This window comes from Anopheles maculipalpis, chromosome X, assembly GCF_943734695.1.
Source record: "Anopheles maculipalpis chromosome X, idAnoMacuDA_375_x, whole genome shotgun sequence".
Lineage (NCBI taxonomy): Eukaryota > Metazoa > Arthropoda > Insecta > Diptera > Culicidae > Anopheles > Anopheles maculipalpis.
Window position 1 is genome coordinate 15,674,300 of NC_064870.1, and position 22,294 is coordinate 15,696,593.

The following is a 22,294-nucleotide window of genomic DNA, read 5'->3' on the forward strand; positions in this document are numbered from 1 at the left end:
GTTGAGTGAAGCGGACGTGTTACCTCTTGTGCTGTGCATCCAAACACCACAGTTCCTAAAAGCATTCTGCGAGAAGCGAATAAAGGTTCTCCCCGGACAAGAAAAAACAACTGTGCAAAGTGGCGAAACCCGCGCTCGGGCGGATAGCGTTCTATATTTTGCGTTAGCATTGTTTGTGGTTGTGTTTTTTTTCCTTTTAATCAAGTGAGACAAGCATCTGAACGTAAGTATTTCGCCATTTGCATTTTTGTTAGGTTAGGAAGTATGCAGGGCACAATTGTTACGCGCCGGCTGCGTGTGTATGCGTGTGCAGAAGCATCAGGCCTCGCCTTTCCTTTTTAACGCTGCCGTTGCGTGTTTGTGGAGAGGGAGACGTAAAATTTGTTTCGCACTTTTGATGCAGTATCTTGTTTGTGGCAACAGTTCATTTTCCAGAGACGCGTGTTTTGCTAATGGAGCCATTTAAGATAACTTTTTTCCTTATTAAGTAATGCCGTCTTTTTCTTCCTCTTCGCAAATGAACCGAATCCAAAGCGAATGAATTTTTACAATACCAAGCCGCGTACGGTTGTGTATGGGTGTGTATGCGTGTCTATTTCTGGGTGACCTGCATGTAAGCGAGATAGTTTGTGTGTATATGTGGTTGATGGCCGACCGCGCCGCTAGCCAGGAGAATTAAATCCATGAAGAACAAGCTACACACACAGCACAGCTTAATATTTTCTTCTACCGCACATTAATTTCTCAACTTTTCCATATTCCAGCATACAGTCTTAGACAAACGAACGGATAAAAGTTGAAACAAAAAAGGACGCATCCACAGCGGGGGCTACTGCTAGTGCGCGTGAGTGAGCGTGTGCGTGATCGAGCTTCGGTTAGCGTATACGCAGCAGCAGTTACAGTCCGCGAACCGTTGAGGAATCGTTTTCAACAACTGACCCCCCGCGCCCCACCAAAACCGGTGCAATAAAAATCCGTTGCCGTCATTATAACGGACGAAAAGCGGTCGGAAGAGAAACATCAGAAAAAAAACACCAAGATGGTGCACAGCGATTCCGACGATGATACGTGGATGAAATACCGATCGAAGGAGGAGGGTAAGTAATAATAAGAGGATTTACTTTTTTTCATCAGGGTTATAGCACTGTGAAGAAGGAAATGCTCAGCACGGTAAAGGGAGGAACAGCTTGTTCCGGTATTCTGTATGACCGCGTCTGTTTTCAGCGCAACTTTAATACAGGTTAATGAGGTGTGCGTGGAATATAGGGAATATATGAGGGAATCCATCTTTCCATCTTTTTAAGTTATATGGATGCGTTGCTTGGAGTGTTGGGAGGGAGGCATTTAAGATTAGAATATCAGAATTCCCGAAACCGTCAGGTTATGTCACGGATTCGCTATTTTTTGTGTGTTACAGGAAGGGATATGGGGGGGGGGGGGTATCTGTCTGATTCAGCAAAAATGCTGCTGATCACAAAAATTCTCAAAAAAGGGATTTCTAAGCGAGATAATTTTACAGTCATGTGACAATTTTTTTTTTTTAAATCTCCCCGTGGCCCGTACTCTTTGGACATTTTTAAGACCTCCAATCCCTTCCAAATAAGCTAGAATCGTATAAGAAACCCTATCGGATAGAATTCCAGTCGAATCTGTCAATTCCGCAAGACTCGAATCTTTCTAGGGATAGATTCTTCCGAGTCTAGAATCTGCCTACACTAGTCACTAGTGTGTTGGTGATGGCGTGTGTGTGTGCGTGCATGTGTGGCAGTCCAGTTGTAGCTGCACACTTGCTGCAGTGCTGCAAAACACCAACATACTGTGTTTTTAAAACTATTTTTTCATAGTACCATATGTGAAGAAACGAGGCGAGAATACGAATAATAAAAAAAATCAAGTTGTAAATTTTCCGCGACACTGTACCGTCATAACCAATTGTAAATAAATTTTCCGCGACAAGAAGTTATTTCGTTTATTTATAGAGACTGGATTTAAGCCAATCACGATCGTGTGCCGATGGGCGCTTGCTGGATCGTATACATCATGTGCCACAGGGTGACAAAAGGTGTGCATCGTCTCACGTTGCGCATATACTTTCTCATTACACGCGTTTACTCTACGCTCACCACCGGAATAAGCCGGGATGAAGTCATCTCACACACCAGCTTGTTTTTTTTTTCGTACCGGCAGAAATGAATGAAATCATTGTTATTTTCATCTCGGTTTTGACGAATTTCGGTAGCCAACACCTGCGTGTAGCGTTAGCCTTAGTGGGTTGTGTGGTATGTGCGTAGTCGTATGACACGTGTGTCGGAAATGCTCTGCAGTCAAACACATACATACGCATGAGAAATGCCGTGCTTTCTTTATGAGATGTCATGCCGGGTGAGACATGTTTTTAAGTCAAACATCTCACACCTACATGCATGTGGAATGGGAATGGCGCACACTGGAATGCACCGACCTGTCCCAGTAGCTCTTTCTGAGAAATATATATCCTTTCAAGAGTTTGGTAATATAGTTCTATCTACTTCACATTTGTTGGTATTAATTTTGGTAAATGTTTTGGTGTTAATTTGAAAAGTAATTTTTCCTTTGCTTTTCGTTTCTTGTAACCAATATGATTTTTATATGATCGAAAATTGATCAGCAGCATTTTATTGTACTTGGAACACCCAGTAAACTTTTATTGTCGTACTTAGTATCGCTTTAAAAGAAGAAATTTCTCCGGTTATTTTTTAGTGCTAGTTGATCACATCAGTCCACAGGCACACATACACACATCACCTAAGTTTTTCTCTATACATCTTCAAAACGGATCGCCCGTTGCACGGAGTATGCACACCAGCTCACTCTACCCACCACGATATGAGCATTATGAGAGCGCTACGCACACGTACGGAGTTTGTATTATGTATATGTCGGCCATCGCTCGCTCAACGCCTCCATGCCATTTGCCTTCACATTAATCGATGAGGAAGACATCGCACAATAGTGGTGGTGAGAATGCGTTGTCCGTGAAAAAGGTGATCATCATCTCATACATGGAAGTGCGCGTGCGCGCGCTTTAATGGAAGATGCATCTCACGCGTGCGCGCTCAGTTCTCTCACCACGGCGATCATCATGGAAGCTTGTTTCCGTCCTCTTCCTTCCGCACACACGAAAACTATCAAAATGGGGGAAAAATGGACACTCCTCGCGCGCGTGCGCATTTGAGAGAATCTTGTGTGAGCCGGGCAGTTGAATTGTGGAATCGATCATAAAAATGCCCATTTTTCCCCATCAACCTATATGAACGCATCAACGCATTTTACTTAACCCATATGTCGGTTTCTTACTGCTTTCTTTTGTTATAAAAAAAAATCAAGTACGTATCTTAGCTACGTCAACCAGCCAGGCACATAAATTTTCTTTTTTGATTTCCCCATTTCACCATCACCAACAATGTGCCGGGAGTATATGTGTGTGTGGTAGGAATGTTTCGGGAGCGCGGGTTTGCGATGAGATCATTTTATCGATCATCACACAACCCTTACCATCCCCTCTCATCAACACCCCCACAGGAGGCTGACATGGGTTTTCGTGACTGAATTTAGCGGTTAGCCACCACAAATCTCCGCAAGTCACCAGTCTAAAGAATCCGCATGGGCGAGGGAGGGGGGGGAGGGGGACGTGGTCTCTTCTGGTACGTGATGTCGATGGCGATGGTGGGGGAGTACGCAAGCCCGGCATTGTATAAGGACATCCACATTCCGATTAGGGTTCGTAATTAGCAATTGTTTCTGCTTATAGTCTGTGCCTCCCAAAAGAGGAGGCGCAAAAAAGCGAATGCAGCACCCCCAAAATAGCTTAAACATTGCAGCAGTGTGAGTGTGTGTGTTTGTATGTACAGCAGTACGCGTATAATGCGAATAACTGTTTTCATCCTCGGTTTTGTTTCACTCTATTTGCTCTCCTCTTTTCGCTCTCCTCTTTTCACTTTTAGCCCCCTAAACATTATATGAACGGTATATCCAGCCCCAGATTTCCAATAGTATGTGCAACGTTACCACTCTACTTTCTTCTAATATTGATCGAGAAAGGCGCGTTGGTCACTATTTTCTTGCAAATTGTTGAATATGATTGAGATATTCCCAGAGCAAGCAAACAACCAAAAGCCCTCCATGAAAACCTCTAATAGCCATGGCTTGGCCGGCTGGAATTGGCTTATTAGACTTGCCCAATGCTAAGTCCTCACTACGGGGGACGGATCCGCAAGAAATTTGAACTCAGGTTCCTGCCGTATGAAGACCTCTACCGTCCCTCGGATAGCTGTCTATAATCGTCTTTTCAGCTCTAAGGTTAATAGAGAATTTTGCCTAGCATGCTCAAAATATTACACACTCAGATGCCTGTGTGGTACCTTTTGTGGAGCCACGTTGTACGATGTTCAGACTTGTTATAAAATGTCCAGACTCTTTATATTTCCAACATCCTACTTGAAAATAAATCAAATTTCAAAACGTAAGCAAAACACTAATAGCCCCGGGTTTATGGAATGTGGAGAGAGAATTTGATCACGGTTTCTATTTACAGAAAGGCATCGTAAAAGTAGATACACTTTGTTTTGTGTAATAAAATGAAAACTTCCGATTTGATTTCTCTTCGAAATCGATTTAAATAACATCTATTACTGCTGAATCTGAATTTCACTTAATTTATTTCAACATTGTCCCCTTTGCACTAGCTAACGGCCCGTAGAAGCTTTTGGAAATTCTTCATCTGGCAATTCGGCCCATATCTTTAACACGTTGACTGCCAAGCAATTTTGAGTGAAATTCTTCGTGAGGCCACACAAACCGCGCACGGCTCACGCGTATGTGTTGGTGCTCAGCGCATCGGAAATTTCCAGCAATATGATTCTAAGGAAGAGAAATGTATTGTGTTCAGGAGAGAACAGGCTAGCCGTTTTGTCGTTATCCTTCTTATAAGTTTTGTTGGACGATGAAAAAAACAAGTTTTATTGGTATTTGAGAAAAATTAAATTTTTTTATTCATAATTTAGTTCATTATATTATTTGCGGTGTAGGATTTTGAGCCTTCGCGGGACCATGAGCCTTCGCGTTGTCCATTGTATTTCTGCGTAAGGAATAACATCGTTTACAAGCACGGCGCATCGGTCTACCCAAATCATTCTTCCGGATGGCGATGGTATGATTTTTATCCGAAGATTTGCAAATATTGCTGGCAGGTTGATTTGAAATGATCGGTGATCGGTGAAATGTTCAGACAAAATAGAGTTACGTGTGACTTCGACAAGATCAAAACGAAACTGAAAATGGTTATCAAGGTGCAAGTAATTGGCGACTACCGTATTTTCTAAGAATTTAGATAAACGGCCGGGCCGTTCTGAAGCTAATCAACAACAAAAATTCTCAGAATCGATTGGTTTTGGACCGTCCCCACGATCAAATTCGTCATGCTTTCGCGCTTTGACAGGTGTGATTGTTATAAAGATAGAGCGAGGCAGCATGGCGATTTTGCTCATAGGGGTCTTTCGCAAGCACGGCATGGTATTAGTGTCTTTTGTACACGGTACGTTGAGCGCTTCTATCATCACCCAAAAATTGGGTGATGCGGCCCCGTAGGAAGTGTTACTATCACCCACGAAATGGGTGATGTGGCAGTCAACGTGTTAAATAAAACCGTTTCTTAAATCCGTCCAAAGTCAAATGTTTGACGTCACTCAACTTCCCAAGTATGTATCCCCATATGCTGCAGGTCCAACAGATTCAGACTGCAGACGACATCAGACCATTTTCGATGTGCTGATGAAGCATGGCAGGAAATGTTCCTTCTAACACTCCTGAAAGATCGAAATCTCATGGGCTATGGAGACTTGGAGAAACGTGTTCTAAATAGTATTCTTTGTTGATCTTCATGCCTTTGTCGATAAACAACAAAAGCAACTTCCCATTGGTCGAGTGTATCACTTCTACGATGCCACCCCGTATATTTGTTCTGGATAAATTATTTCACATGTGTTCATATGAAACAGCGACAAAAGTGCGACTGAGTAAGAAGATTAAGCGTGGTGAATTACAGTCTAAAGACGATTAGTTTAAGCAAATTTTTGCTTTAAATAGTTACTAATGTTTAACTTTTTCTTTTTGTGTGCCTATTTCATTGTTTTTGTACCCGATAATACTTTTTTTTTATTAGTTTAATATACCATGTTCGAAAGGAGTGTTTCGGAGTTTGGGAGTGTATTAACGGATAGTAGTTTTAATTAGTGAGAGCATGACTATTAAGCTTGTGTGTTTGCTGTGTGTGTACATCCAACGCATAGAACACTGTTTCAGGTGACGAAAATTTACTGCACATGCGCGAGCCGGGACCGACCATCAAATCTGCAATCAAAACTGTGTTTCTCAAACCGATCAAACGGATGATCGATTTTGTTGGAGTTCATCAATCAACTAACGCTTCAAAACATCATCTATCAATCCAACAGGATTTACAATGGATACATACACACAGTTCTTCTGCACACACACACGGTGATCGTCGACAAAATTAATTGAATACTCGCATCGAAAGAGGGTTCTTCTGTTGAAAAGTATTCATTTTGGAAGAACTGAACTCATCTTGGTATCGTATAAGGAATGCGTTGTCGATCGAAATCGAAATACCTGTCTAGAAATATTTAGCAAAATTTCGAACTGTCGATAATTCTGTCGACAATTAGTATCGTGGACGCGATATTTCGTGTCGTCATACCTTATAATAAAATAGCGTATGGTGCATTTCGATCGTATTTGTTTCGACGAGGAGAAGATCTGTCGAAAGCAAGTAGAAACTTGGTCGTGGCCGTATTTTTCAGACTCACGGAATTATTCCCAATTCTCTACTTGTGTTGTAAATTTAGAAAGTTTTTGGAAAAGATTTGTTTAATACATTTTTATGACAACGGCTACACGCTGTTCAAAACGTATTTACACGGCTATACGCTAGTCAAAACGTATCCGTACGGCTACGCGTTAGTCACAGCGTAAACAACACTATTGAGAAAATCGGCCAACTACGTCACTATTAGTGCAAATTTGTATTAACAAATTCCTTAGTAAGTGGCAATTAAGACAATTTTGTCGGTAGGGAAAAGTCCATTCGACGGATCGCAAACTGCTGTACAAGTAGGCCACGCGTACTTGTGTGTGATTACCATTTCGAACACATTACAATTTTTATCGACAATTGAAACAAGACAATTGAATAGATATTTCATATGAGATTCTTATGCTGTTTACTTACACTATTGCAACAACGCGGCTCAGGGACATTTATTTTAAAAAACTCTCATATTTAGTTTAAAATTCATATTCTGCCCATCTTTATTAATTCGTTGTTTTGCCTTCCATTTTTCTTTGATTTTACTCCTTTGCAGTTCAAGAAGCAGCAAAGAACGATGACCCCGATAACAATGTAATAGAACCTCCCACGAAAAGTTTGTACCGTAAGTTGGCCTGGTCGGCGGTAACAAGGCTCTACTCGGGCAAAGTAGGCATTATGCGCTATATAAAGAGAAAGGTACCACTCTTCCCGGAAGCGCTTGCAGCGGCTAAACGACTCGCCGATACGCCCGAGTTCCAGGAAGCGAGTATGTATAGTAGCAGCAGCCTAGATTCGCCTATGGCAGCGTCCACTATTGCGAATAGTAACTGTTGTAACGTTGTCCTTATTGTTGGTCTTATCACCACCGTTTCTAGAAAATATTAAAGTGGACATCGACAAGCCCCAGGAAGCGGTAAAGATCATGGTGCTGAAGGCGAACAAAACTTTGTTCGTTACACCGAGGCATAAGTCCGAATGCCTATACGCGAAGATCGAGGGATCAGAAAATCTAGAGGAGATTGACCTTGCGGATACGCGAGGCATCGTAAAGTTGTTGGCCGGCAAGGACACATACCAGGAAATCGGTATGTACATCGTATTAAATTCGAATGGGAAAGGGGGGTAGGGGGGGGGGGGGGTGCGATGGGCGAAGAATCCATACAAATCATGATTCCATGATTTGAGTCTATGATGGCTTCAGCTTGAAAATTAGAAAATAAATCGGTTTCTTTAATTTAAACGGTTTCTGTGAAACTGTCAAACCGATTGGCTTTGCACGTTTTGAGGCTAAAATGCTGCTAGCTTTCCATACATGTAAACCGACAGCCAAAATTAGCCTGCGCAAAAAGCGTTAGTGCTTTAAGTAGAAAATAATAATATAAAAACTGGCCACTCAACCGGGGAATCAGCCGGGATTCGGCATTTTTATTCACTACGAATTTTTATTTATTATTCGGATATGGTGTGTCGAAAAGTTCTACCTAGCTCGCATCTTCTGTTCTTCCTGTCTTACGTTGGGACCCACAAATGATGCGCAACAAGTCGAGTTGTCTTTGCTCTAAAAACCTGCTTTAAAAGATAGTAGTGAATTAAAGTGTCTAACATCTGTCGTATAGAGTAGATAAAGCTTTACAAGACCTGACTAATTATTGTATTTGAAACATAAAAAAAATGGCACTGTTTGATCTAACTACAGCTACAAAGCTACAAAATAGAAATACCGAATCTTAAAGATTGAAGAATAGAATGCAAGGTTTAGAAATATTTCAATTGCTATAAATTGATGCCAGCACTTTTATCCAGTCGTTAGTAGCAAATATTGCGAGGTATATAGTTTTTTTTTATCTCAATCATTACCACTGGAATAAAATAATCTTTAGTGTAAACAAGGTTCATGCCCATGTAGGTGAATTTGTCATGAATGCACCAGCACCAATTGAGGCGTTAGGCGACGAAGCTGCTGATATTCGCTACAACTTATACGGAATGAACAGATGAGTGTTTGATAGAAAATGTTCAAGAATTTCTAATTCAAGGGGCGTTATTATGAACGCGTTTTATTCATCTGACCCATTAATCAGTTCAATTTGATTGGTGAAAACTCTGATATTCAAGAAAGAATTTCCGGATGTAAAAAAAATGTTTTGTTGCTGTAAAAATATTAAAACAAGTTCCTGCAAGTTCTAATTTTTGCATACGATCTGCGATCAGCAATAGTCAGTATCAATATCATATATCAATACCAGTGACCGAGAAACACTGTGAACGTGTTTAAGCGATAAGCTTACATCGTTACAATACCAATTTTTATGGGCAAAGACGGTGAGGTGCATCTATGTATCCCTTTAATAATAGTTTTGCAATAACAAATATCTTGGAACTTACACGACGATTTTCTAATGTTTCCGCGTTCTGTAAAGAATCTCAGAATTGTTCGGTCATCGCAGCAGCTTTATAGCGTACCTAAACATTTACCTTTGGATTTTTTCGATTCTGGACATGGACCATCGAAAGTAACCAGTAAATCCAAACTAAGGATAGGACGAGTTAGACTACAAACAGTGTTTTTATACTAACAGAATCATTGAATTGACTAGCCATTTTACGAACTAAACCAAAAGTCCTATTGTCGTTAGTTTTTATGTTTTCATAGTGATATCGAAAAGTAAGCAAGCTTGATATCTCACAGGACGCCAAGTTCTATCAGCACGTTGTATCGCTAGTTCATTTATGTTGTATGAATACTATTTCCCATTAGCGCTGTTATTCCCACATGATAAATTACCATCACGTCAAACATTGGCTTTATTTTATAGTTTTAGGATGTTATTACGGCACTTAGGAATCTGTATGACATTTAGTTCATATATAACCAGCACCACAAGCAAACGATAGTGTTGTCACTATTATGTATAGTGTTAAATTGAAAAAAAGTTTAAACTGCTTGAAATGCCCGTATTTCCCACATTATCATTTTTTAAATGGTGTCAACTTTGAAACGCTATAACATGAAACAGCTTGTGTGCGAAACTGGAAACTAGAAGAGTAATATTTAAACTATAAAGAATATTGCATCGACATGGGATCGCGTATTAACACGTTACAGGCCTCTAACGTTACAGAGAAAGACAGGTTTACACACATGAACCTAATTTCGAGCAGTATGATAATATATTATTACATTAAAGTAATCGCACAAGTTTATTGACATCCGAGAAACGAAGTGGGAGTGAACCGCGAAAAACCGGGGAAAAAAAACCTGTACTGATTGAGTGGCCATTGAGGGGATTTTGGTAGGATAGTTCAGACTTTCTAGCTGAAGTTATCATAGATTCCAATGCTTGTCATATACAGTCAGTAATAATGCCAAACACCATAGGTCGGAAGCATGTGATTTTTCCTCTTATAAGCATAGTCAGGTCTGGTGACGGACAACTTTCTCAGAGCTTTTATGGATTATTTTATCAATTTTCCGGCATTACAACCAGGCCGTGCCTGAAGAAATTAAAAAATATATGTATTGTACTGTAGAAAAACGCGGCGTTTTAAAGGATTTATTAGGGACGCTATTGCGAATAAAAAAAATAGTGTCTTTATTAATTGACGGGTTTCTACCAAAGCGGTTCGTTGCTTACAATCCCGCTCGTTTTATACATTTTTACGCAAACCTAAACTCACCATGGTTCTAATCGTTCCGATTGAATGCAAAGATCTACACAATGATGTCGACATTGGAAACCACATTTTCAAAACTACTGCGTGCAATATTCAAAATGATAAAAGCCTGGCTAGCGATCGATGGGATTTTTTTTCTAAACGATTTAATCAGTTGCGGACTCGGTGATTCTAGACGGACGGTTGTTTATTAAATGTGTATTTTCAAAGCGATAATGATGTGCATATTTCGCTCTATCAACAGCTATCGATCAGGCCGAACCACTGGACATGATTGTGGTCGGATGCGTTGCTGTGTCGCAACGTGGCCAGCGCATTGGCAAGGGCAACGGGTACGTGGATTTGAGCATTGCCGTACTGCACACCCTGGGATTAATAACACGGGAAACCGTGATCGCCACTACCGTGGCTGACAAACAAGTGTTCCCTGAATTTCCGACGGAGCTGTTCCAAGACTATGACTTTACCGTCGACCTTATCGTCACGCCAACGCGTGTGATTCGTGTCGATCCGCGGCCGGAGCAGCGCACGATCGGTGTTCAGTGGGGTCTGCTTTCCTCTCGTCGATTGGCAGTGATGCGAGTGCTGAAGCCGCTGAAAAAGCATCTCGAGGACATGGGAAAGAAGATTGAGCTAAAGGAAGAGGATACGGATGTCGAGAGCTTCGCTGTTCGTCGTTCGAACGTTGGCGGTCGGGCTCGAAAGAAGTTTATCTCGAAATCTTTCAAGTATCCAAAATATAATCGTGGCGATGATGATGCTGAACCCGAACCGCGCACAAGCTACGATCGCGGGGGTGCCGGGGACGCCAATCCCGCACAGCGTTCGACTGGTAATGGCGGCGGCGGCGGCGGTGGGATGTCACAGCGACGAAAGCGTCCGTTCAGGGGTGGTCGGATGCGTCCCACGAACAACAAGTCTGGCGGTGGCGAGAACGCGCCCAATAACGGTGGCCGTGTGCGGCAACAGAAACCTTCATCCCGGCCACCGCGGCAGCTTAAGCCTCAGCTGCAGGATGGCGTCCGTATCCGAGTGTCAAACATGTTCTCCGTGCCGTTCAAGGAGTTCAAAGAGGAGCTACGCAACCGGGACTGCTATCCGGCTAAAATTAACCAAAACCGCAACGGCCGGTGTGTCCTAATCTTTCCGAAGCGGGATGATGCGGAAGAACAGGTGCAGGTGGACGAGCTGCTACAGAAGCTGGCAGATATGCGCATCTCGGTGCCGCAGAAGAACAGTACCGAGTTGAAGCAGGTCAAGCTCAAGTGTGAGCTGCAGCCGAAGTCCCGCGAATTCGATGAAAATGATGCAACCTCAGTCACATCTGCTGCAAACCGGGCCGCCAAGAAAGCTGCCGAAGTTTGCACCAAGCTGGCAAATAACACCGACAATACCGCCGCAACGGACAAGGATCCTGACGCGAACACAAACGCCGCCGCGCACCTCAACCTGCTGGTGGAGTTGGCGGCGGAAGTGAATGCCGCAACACTGTTGGCGGCTCGGGCGGCGAAGGCGGCCGAAGCGATCGCGCAGAAGGTCCTGCAGGAAGTGAAACCCTCAACCGAGACTGCTAACAAGGAAAGCAAGGAAGAAAACAAGGAGGAGGTGGAGCACACCGCCAAACTGGTCGCCCAGATCGAGACACTGACAAAGGCGGGCGCGGAAGCCCTTGCCGCTGGCACGAAAGCCGAAGCGGCTGCCGCCGCCAACGCAACTAACAGCACCAACACCACCACCAGCACCACCGACGGCGATGCTCCCGTAACAGAATCTGCCGGCTCGAAGAAGGAAGGGATCACCGCTATGAACGACGCGATTCAGGAGGCTGCCCGTGCGACAGCGGCCGTATCTTTCGCTGTCGCGACACTGTACGAGATCATCCCAACGGCTCCGGCGCAGCAAACCGTCGCAGTGGCTTCGATTCAAACGCTTACGCGTTTATTCGGTGCCCTTCTGCCGAAGGTTTAACCTCATAATTTACATTATTTTCGCTAAGCTAATTCAACCGGACAACCGGCAACACGACACAAAAGCACCAATCCCTTCCTGTTTGCAATTTTCGATCCACTTTAGTTGGGTAGTTTTTAGTCGACTTTACTTTGTGTTTGTTATAGCTTTTTTTTAAAGATGCGTATCTTTTTTTGAAAGATATTATGAAATTATTTTGTGTAAGGATTTTTTTATTGACGATTTTTTTTTTGGAATGTCATGTATGTATGTTGTTTTCTCAACGTGTACCGTGCGTGTATATGCGCGCACAACCAACGAAAATGTGTTTTGTTCCCTGGGTGCGAAAAACCCAATCGCGCTGCCTTCCATAAAAGAAGAAGGTAGATAAGGAACATCTGTATGTCACTACTGAATTATTTTTTTGTTTGTAGGTTATGAATGCTTCTCTCCATCATTCATATTTACATTTGATCCCTTTTCCCACATGCGCACAGAAACACAACACCATACAATGTGTTGGTGTATTTACTACACATTACGAACAGTGTTAACCTTTGTTTCAATGACCAAACATACACCCTTCATTCTATAACCATCTACCCGGTTAGGTCATACGATTTGTACGGGATTTTACATTACTACGTGTTAAATAGCGCATATTTAATAGTGCGATTTAAGCTATTGAAATGACTTCGTTTTGTAAAGGAATTTTCCAGTTTTAATTAATGAAATGATTTAAAGTTTTTGGTAAAGTTGTAACATACAGTTTAACATAATATTTTTGAGATACGACGATAACATACAGTTTAAAATTTTGAGATACGATTATAGAATATGCAAAATATATTTCAGCCCGTTTTTAACAAATAATGTGTGAAACGATTTACAACACCTTAAATCTATTAGGAATATTAGAAGATATTAGAAATCTGAAGAACTTATAATTCAATTTCTTTATCATACGTCATGATTTTAAACAACAACTTTTTTTTTGTATTTCGTTGAGCACGCGTTCTGCTGTCATCCATAGCTTCTTGAAAATCATCGTCACTATCCGATTCAGTGGGATTATATTCGGGCATTTGTAATTCCTCGCCATCAGAATCACAAATGTTTTCTAGGAGGAATAAGAAAACGAATATTAAAAATTTTGAGTTTTTTATATTGACAATAAAATAGTATTACGCAGCTTCACTGAAACTCGTAGAACTGCAATTCCCAATGCAAAACGTATGACCTACACGGATTATAGAAGTAAGGGATACAAATCGAAAATTGAATTGAATTGAATTGAAAAGTAAATTAAAAAAAATGCAAAAATCTGGTTTTAGCTGAGTTATGATAGAAAACATGTTTTTCTATGCATTCCAAAAGTTTTATGCCGATAGCTCCATTATGTCAAATGTTATTAAGAATGAAAAGTACAAAACATACCCGGGTATATGTGGTCATTGAATTGAAGGTTAAAGTAACGAGAAGACGGAAAAACCACAGAAGTACGTTCGTTTCAACTTCGCTGTGCTATAACTCAAATCTAGTTTTGTTATATGTAATGTTCTTTGCATGAAAACAAAAATATCTAACGACATTAGTATGCTGCTAAATATGCACGAAAAAAGGATTTGTGAAGGATTCACAGGAGTTTTTCGTTTTTTTTTGTTGTTCTTTTGTAATAGCGATATTTAAATAGGAGCAGCATCCTAAGCAAAGTGTTTTATTTTTTAATGTGAAACGAGGTCGAACCACCTAACGAATAGAAGCGGATACAATAATAACTAAAATGAGGGAAAGAAGTGTAAGATTAACAACAACAACAACAAAAAACATAAAACCGAAGGGTGCGGAGTAAGCCCTTTTCAAAATGGGCATAACGCTTTGTCATATTTATGCAAAACGAATTGTAATCATTGGAATTTGATTTATGAACAAAAAAAGAAAAACACTCAAACGAAATGCAAACGTATATATAAATATAAATACATTAAATACAGATCTATGTATGTAAATGTATAATTCATAAAATCGAGACGGAGTTAAGGTAGGCAGGCTTAAATGTATAGGTTTGCCGATAAGCCGCTTGGAAAGATTATCTGCTCTTGCGCTCTCATCTTACTACCAACTCACGACACGCGCCACCAGGACAGAAAAGCTTGTCAGCAAAGTAGATTCAGAGATACAGTAACAGGAGGAATTGTGCAGCAGCACCAGTAACACGAGGAAGTGTGCTGATCCTCACAAAGCGAGGGGAGGAAACGGAGAGGGGGGGGGGGTCAATTAATAAATATCCCCGAAAATTAACACACGCTTTACATATGAGGGTCAGAGTAAAGTATAAAAACGATATATACATCCAAAAGTGAAACACTAATCACACCCTTGCTCTTAATAATTTTGAGTTTTTGTTTGTCTCACGTCAGTTTTACAATAAATCCATTCGTTCTAACATCTTTCTTCCCCACCCTGCCGCTCTCCCACCCAGTGCATAATTGAATAAAATTGAAGTCTAACACTTTTTTTCATAACCTTTTCTCTCTTCTATCTCATTTATGCATCCGAATTGTAAGATTTTGTGGCGGTAGAATGAGTAATGTTGTTGGGCTGTTTGAAAATTATTTTTCTTTATTTTAATTCGAATCAGGAACGCTTTAAAAATAAGTGCCATTTTCCTCTCTCATTCAAATGTAAATTGATATTTTTTGACAGTGTTTGCCAATACAAGTTGTTCTTTTTTCTTACTGTATACGTTACAACTACAAGAGCCCTTGTCATGCGTTACATAATGGTATGCATTGGATTTTATCTTCATGGTCAGCTTCACGAATTAAACACAACACGACCAGTGGCGGATCATGGTGCTTTGAAGACCATTGCCGGAATGGATATCGAGGTCCACCACCAGCCAGTTGCGGATCTCTATCAAAATCGAAAGATTTAGATTGCAATGTACTAACTGCACCTCTAAATCTTCATGGGGCGTATTTGGTATAACGATTCTACATAAAAAAGGTTTCTAGTTGGCGAGGCCCCCTGCCTTACGTTAATAATCCGCCACTACAATTATTTTCCACGCTAACGAGGTTATTGTGCTCTTTTCTTTCAATGGAATTACAGATGATTTTTCGTTGATGGGCGCTGACGACGACATTATTATCACGTGGCTCCGGGATTGCACTATCATTGTCCCGGAATTACGATCATTTTATGATTTAGCTAACCACATTATTATTCATAATATTATTATAAAACATCAATCCAAATCTATGGACCGAGAAGGTTGAAACAGATAGTATTATCCGTCCGCTTCGTCCAAGTTCTCGATAAGTTACGATCTATTCCGAATGCATATCCAAAACGCTCAACTAGCATTACACATGCAAGGTGCCGTAGTCTTGAAGGGCATAATTTGAGCGAACGTAATCCATTCGTCCAACAAAACCAAATTGGTAGCCCCAACAAATGGCTAACGGTGCAAAAGGTTGCGGTATAAAAGGACCTTATTGGTAGCTTTCAGGAATTTTCCAATCAGCATTTCTGTTGTTCCGTCCATAGTCACATCACATAAAAATTTGGCTTTATTGTAGTTTAATAGCTTCCAATCATACTGTTGTTTCCGATCGGTTGTGAGCTCACGGTGTACTCATTTTGCGCTATGCTTTCGCATGTCCAAATATTCGTGAATCTTCCGTTATTCCTAGTGATGAGAATTTCCGAAGCTGTCAGGTACGTTCCATTTCATCTATGGAACGGTCAAATAAACTCACAAAGTAGATTTTTTGCACCTACATTTTTCTGTCCATTAGAATTTCGTTTCCAGGAGTAGGTTTCATTGTGGTCCACCCCTTAGTTCGTTTGAAACACATGAACAACAAAATCACGGCTTACTTTGATTAACATTCCCAACAGTTTCTATCGGATTTTCAATATTAAAGCGATCCACGCTCTAGTCATGTAAGATAAAATCCCTCTCGTCGCACAGCCGGCCAGCCTCGATGGCACGTCCAATCCAGTCCACTCGCAAGAACATCGGCGAAGCTTCGCTGTCCGATCCGGTGACCGAATCGAACCAAGCTTTTGCCTCACCGAGTGTATCGACCGTTGACGCCACAAACACGTACCGTACCGTACCGGGTTCGTTGTCCCGCAGCCAATAACCACCGTGCTGCACAAATCGCAACATTTCACGCTGTGGGCGATACACGTCCACTACTACCGAAGCAATTTCCTGATTGTCCTGCTTTACATACAGCTGTGCGGTAAGTCCTCGGAAGAGACGCTTTCTTCGCGCTACCCGCACACCCAACAGTCTCGTTTCGGCTTGCACCAATTCCCGGTCGGTCAATCGTGTCATCAGTTGATTCCTTTCTTCCCCCTCTCCTGTGATGCGGTTCAGCAACGCCGAAAAGGAGTTCGGTGTGACCGGACGTGTGTATGAATCCCCGTACCGATCGTACTGCTTCGTTAGCTTCATCCGTGTCGATTCCGTCGCTACGAGTATGTGTTCCGGTCGAAACGGTTCTAGTTTACCTTCCATACCAGCACGCAACAACCAATCCTCCCGCACTACATCCCACCGGCCTGTTTCCATGTACTTTCGCACCTTGAACGTTTCCCGGCCGGCTACGATGGCGAACGTGGTTGGGCTTGGGTTGGCCACGGCACGCCCACCGTGTCGCCGCACCAACCGCTCCAGCGTGTCGATCGTTGGTGCACCGGGTCGATTTCCAACGCTCATTACACACACATCCCGGCCTTTTAACATCCCATCCGGAAGTGGTGACGTATCCCGTTTCGGGATTAATGTCCGTTCCGCTGCAATTAATGGTTTTCTCCCCCGATTTGCTCGTTTTACCGGTGCATTAAGATCCTCGAGAATGACGTGTCGTTTTGCAAGCTTTGTCGATTTACGATTGTTGGTGTGCGGGCTACCAACGGTATTGGCATTGGTGTTACTGAGCTGTTGCAACTCTTCGAGCGTGCACACCTCATCTGGCATCTTATCGGCCCGGATGGTAACAATGCGCGGGAAACGAATCGTATATCCAGCAGCATACGAATCACTCCGTACCAGTTCGGAACCTTTCAGCTGAAGGACGATTGAATTAGCCGGTGCAATCCAAACATCGGGTTTCGTGCGACCACAATGCATTCCACCGATCGGTTCCGTTCTCCAGTGCGTTTGGAGCGACTGATTTAGCTGCTTCCATTCGGCCACACTGAGTCCCATGGAAACTTTCGCCACCGCGACAAACTTACCCGGACCACGCGCTACCCCAACCAGAAACATGTTCACGTGTGAACGGCGCATGTTGTAGAAACCGCCCATCACGAGTAGATCAAAGTCCGTTACCAAACCCTCGATATAGTCGGGTTTTATCTTGTACCAGCCGGTGCCAGCCCGTCTGTTCGGTTGGTACCGTGCGTCCTCGCGTTTTAGCACTACACCCTCCTGCTGTGCATCGATTGCCGTATTAATGAGCTCGATCAGATGTTCCGCATCGCGTACCCGTTCTCGCCGACAGTGTTGGAGAAAGCCAAACTGTTCGCGTATCGTGTGCCTTAGAAGGTGGGCCCGTTCAGCGTACGGTACGCCGGTAAGCGTGCGACCATTGTGGTACAGCAAGTCATAGACACAAAAACAGGGTCGCAGATTCGCCGTGCCCGTGCGGAGTGCTTTTACATCCGTACCGTCACATTTGTCTCGAAATCGTAGGTCACGCCGATCAAACACCATCATCTCACCGTCCAATATGACATTCCGGGTAGAAGGTGCGAGCAGGGTCGCTAGCATCGGTGTTAGTGTGCCACCGACCTGGTCCGCTGTCCTGCCAAATGCGTCACTGTAATCGTGCCCGTTGCGTGAATAGTACCGAAACGATATACCATCCCAGTGCATCTGGAACCGTTCGCCGTCCATCTTTGTTTCGCACCAGTACGTATCCCGGCGCAACAACTCACCAACCTGACGGAGTTCCACTCGCTGGCAAAGCATTGGACGGATAAAGTGTGTCAACAGCACTGGACCACCGTCATCACCGAACGTCTTAATCGCACCAGATTCCTTCGTCTCGATCAGCCCCACCAACTGTTTCAAATCGCTCGACCCATCGTACAGCGTAGGTGCATCTGGATGGTACAGTCGCAAGATGTGCCGGTTGCTCACACCTAACTGCATTTTTTTCAGCACAATCCGCACCAACCACCGCTGGTCAAGTGGACTGCCTCGCTCAATCAGCGTTACCAGCTCGTCCCGCGCTGCTACCGCACGTCCCGCACCGATCGCATCCAAACGGCTGTTTACGTCATCAACAGTCAGGTCACCGATGGCCGGGCAGCGACCGTGCAGCAACGGTCCTAACCGATCCGCCAGATCACTCCCGGCGCCCAGCAGCCGCTGCTGCACCTCTGCATTTTGACGATCTAGTCCCAGCGCGCGAATATAGGCTTCGGCGAGCGTTTGTTCACGCAAACCGTACGCTTTACGTTCGCGATCCATTCCCGGCACTATCAACCTTAGCCATGGATAGATCGAAGGTTTATCGACCTACGAATCACAACAAAAAATAAAAATAAAGTAAATATCGATTTATTTTAACCTTCGTAAATTAAATATGTGTGTAAACATACACCCTTAATAGGTGAGTAGATAAGGTGTAGTCCTGATGATTTGATGAGGTGATAGTCCTGAGTCCTGAGATTCCGGGACAAAAAATGATTTTTTTTTTAAATGTTTTGGCCAACCTTGAATGCATGGATCCCCTAACCATATCGAGAGATTACCTCACAGAGAAGAACTTCTGATATGGTGCGAAGCATGGATAAACTTGGGTTTGGTTGGCTGATCTATAATTTATTTTTGAAGGGTAAAACCAAACAATCGCTTGATAAATTTTACCCGAACTGATCCTGCACAATCACCTCACAAACATGAAGTATTGGTTTTGTGAGTTTGAAAGAAGCCACAGGCGATGTAAAACGCAGTGGTCGTCCGAAAGAGGTTGTTTTGCCAGAAAATGTCCATAAAAGTCCATAAAATCATCCATCCATCAGAAACTCTAGTGATAGATATCAAAAGAACTTGTGCATCATATGTTTTGCCAACATTTGAACATGCGAAAGCTTCGCTCAAAATGAGTACCCCGTGAGCTCACAATCGATCAGAAACAACAACATGTGGTTTGCAGCTATTAAACTACAATAAGGTCAAATTTTTGTGTCGAGATGTGACTAAGAATGAAAAAACATTTAACAAACTATTCGCAGACCAGAAAAGAATGCTGACTGGAAAGAAATGGCAGTATGAATTAATTGCTGAAACAGAGACCTAATTTGAAACTTATGACAAACTGTATTTTAAAAGGGCTTTGAATGGTAATAGATCGCTATAAACACTACTTCGCTCTCAAATGCAGTAAAATTGAGTAAAAAAAGAAAAAAATTTGGCCAAAAAATCCTTTTATCTTGATTAGGACTAAGACTTTTCTACCCAGCCGTTACTTCTATAACCACCTACCCGTGTAGGTAATAAATTTTGTATGGGAGTTTGTATTTCGTAATAAGAAAGTTAATAACTTTTGATCTGCTCGTCGCATTTGCATGACATTTTCAAGAAAGATGAGGCTATTTGTTGTCTAATTAATAAAACTTAGTTGAGAATAAAACAAATCTTCTTTTATTCAGTTTTTGTAGCTTGCAAAATATATATTTATACTAGGATGATAAGGAATGCCAGTATGAAAAAAACTAATAACCATCAACATAAGTCTGTGTACTGTTGTTACTACTAAATCAAGTAATAAATTTTTACAGACAATAAAAATAGTCGAAGAATTGTATGATAATCGCTCTCATTTTTTGATATGGTTCCAAACATTTCAAACGGATAGCTTATTATTCACTTTTGTGTAATATTTTCATGTTATATTACAAAGGCAGATAAGTGAAGACTGGCAAAATAATTTCACCCGTCACCGTATGTCAATCATGCATTGAATCTCTTCTAAATCAAGCCCTCGTTACAAAAAATGAATATTCAGCAGAAAAATAAAGCGATTGGTCACGTAGGAAAGGTCTAACCATTCATAATCTCAAAAAGGGAGAGATTATGGAAAAAAAATTAAGATGATTGTTATGAGAAATTTGAGGCCATTTCATAATTCCACAATACTACACAACAAAAGTGTTACACGAAATATTTTTACGGCTGACTTAAGTAAAATAAATAAGTTTAACAATACAAAGATTTCCCATATTCATATAAAAGCTCTTGTCAGAGAACAATTGCTTATCGAAGGTGCAAAGAGATTACAGTTTTGGCAGTGAAAAATAAAAAGAAGAAGCATTTTTTCAAAATCCCAAATTCCTTTCTTCATCAAATAGTTTCGTCTTTCCTCGAAAATTTCATGCAAATACGACGAGCGGATCAAAAGATACAAGCTTTATAATACGACAAAATACAAACACCCGCAAAATATATGACCTACCTGGGTGGGTGGTTATCAACAATAAGGGTATAAAATTTTAACTTAACTTAACACTTAATGATCAACCGAGCACACCCTGGATATGGTGCCCTTTCACGGCTCGGAGAAGAAAATGTCTCCCAGCCAAGATGAAAGGTGTATCTTACTTTTAAGTTAACTATAAGCAATACGGCCAGGCCGTCCTTTATGAATAAAAAAAAACACTTGATGACCGGGGAGATTGCATCGGGATTTTCTCTCATAACGACATCACGCCAGTCAAAACAGCTGTTTCAACACGCTGCGCATTCAATCCTAAAACAGTTTTCAAAACTATATGTTCTTCTTAACAGTTCTAAAAACTCTTTGCGTTTCGAAAAGTGTTCTCTTTGCGATTCGGGTTCATCTGGCAATTATTAACTACTTGGAAGTGATCGTTTTTGCATCATTAACAACTTCTAAAAAACAGTTTCATTTTCGCAGTACTGTTTTTATAGTAGTTATTATTATGAAGTTATATTCAAAATTATATTGCGCAACGACCTTTGACCATGCTTTACTTTGCGTCCCCCCAATCGATTTTGCTCCTCCGTCAATAATTGGAGTTACCCTTTCGTCTGTTTTGGTCTCACAGGCGGTTTAATCCGGAATTCTAGGGATAATCCAAATTTCCGGAACACTATTTCTTATGTCGTCCACAACCTCAGGAGGTCTTGGTTTGTCATTATTGTTTTCCTAAGATTAAATTTACACGTAGCCAGATAATCAACTCAAGAATCATAAAATAAATCAGCACAAAAAGAAAAAAAATCTCGCTTACTTACCACATCTAAAACAGCTTGACGGCTATGTTCAAAGTCTTGAAAAAACTTTCGTAGCAGCAGTTCCTTCGTCGGTAGAGGTGCATTACGGACATTTTCCAGTAGTGAGCTTAGCTCACTGAACGACGAATCCTTGTTATGGCACATCAGGATGTTTTCTTAGATAAATACGCTGGTACAAACTGCAACTAATGGACTGTAATGCGGAATCAAATAATTGCCATGCGGAATAAATAATCTTATACAGAATCTTACCGTAGCGAAACAAACTTGTTCTTCTATTTGATTAGAGATAGAGAGAGAGAGGGAGAGAACTTTGAGTCTTACTTAGGTTAGATATATAAAAACTTTGAGCCTATACGAGATAAATGATTTGATTCAACACTTACAGCGTTCTTTTATAAGCACTAACATTGCCGAGTGATAAATGCGGCTACAGGTAAATACGGGACAAATCATGAAGATGTTTGTTTACTCCACAAGAACCGTGGACTACAACTGTTGGTGTCAACAATGTCCAA

At 41.8% G+C, this 22,294-nt stretch overlaps 2 protein-coding genes across 2 annotated transcripts; one reads left to right on the top strand and one right to left on the bottom strand.

The window, feature by feature from the left end:
- The first annotated feature begins 1,039 nt into the window (after positions 1-1,039).
- On the top strand, positions 1,040-12,511 carry LOC126563927 (uncharacterized). Its single transcript, XM_050220745.1, has 4 exons — positions 1,040-1,097; positions 7,422-7,634; positions 7,744-7,953; positions 10,788-12,511. Exons 1-4 carry the CDS (start codon positions 1,040-1,042, stop codon positions 12,509-12,511), a joined length of 2,205 nt encoding a protein of 734 aa, XP_050076702.1.
- Positions 12,512-16,433: 3,922 nt separating this feature from the next.
- On the bottom strand, positions 16,434-21,920 carry LOC126568045 (DNA ligase 4-like). Its single transcript, XM_050224454.1, has 2 exons — positions 21,777-21,920; positions 16,434-19,034 (listed from the first exon to the last, which is right to left on the bottom strand). Exons 1-2 carry the CDS (start codon positions 21,918-21,920, stop codon positions 16,434-16,436), a joined length of 2,745 nt encoding a protein of 914 aa, XP_050080411.1.
- Positions 21,921-22,294: the final 374 nt, after the last annotated feature.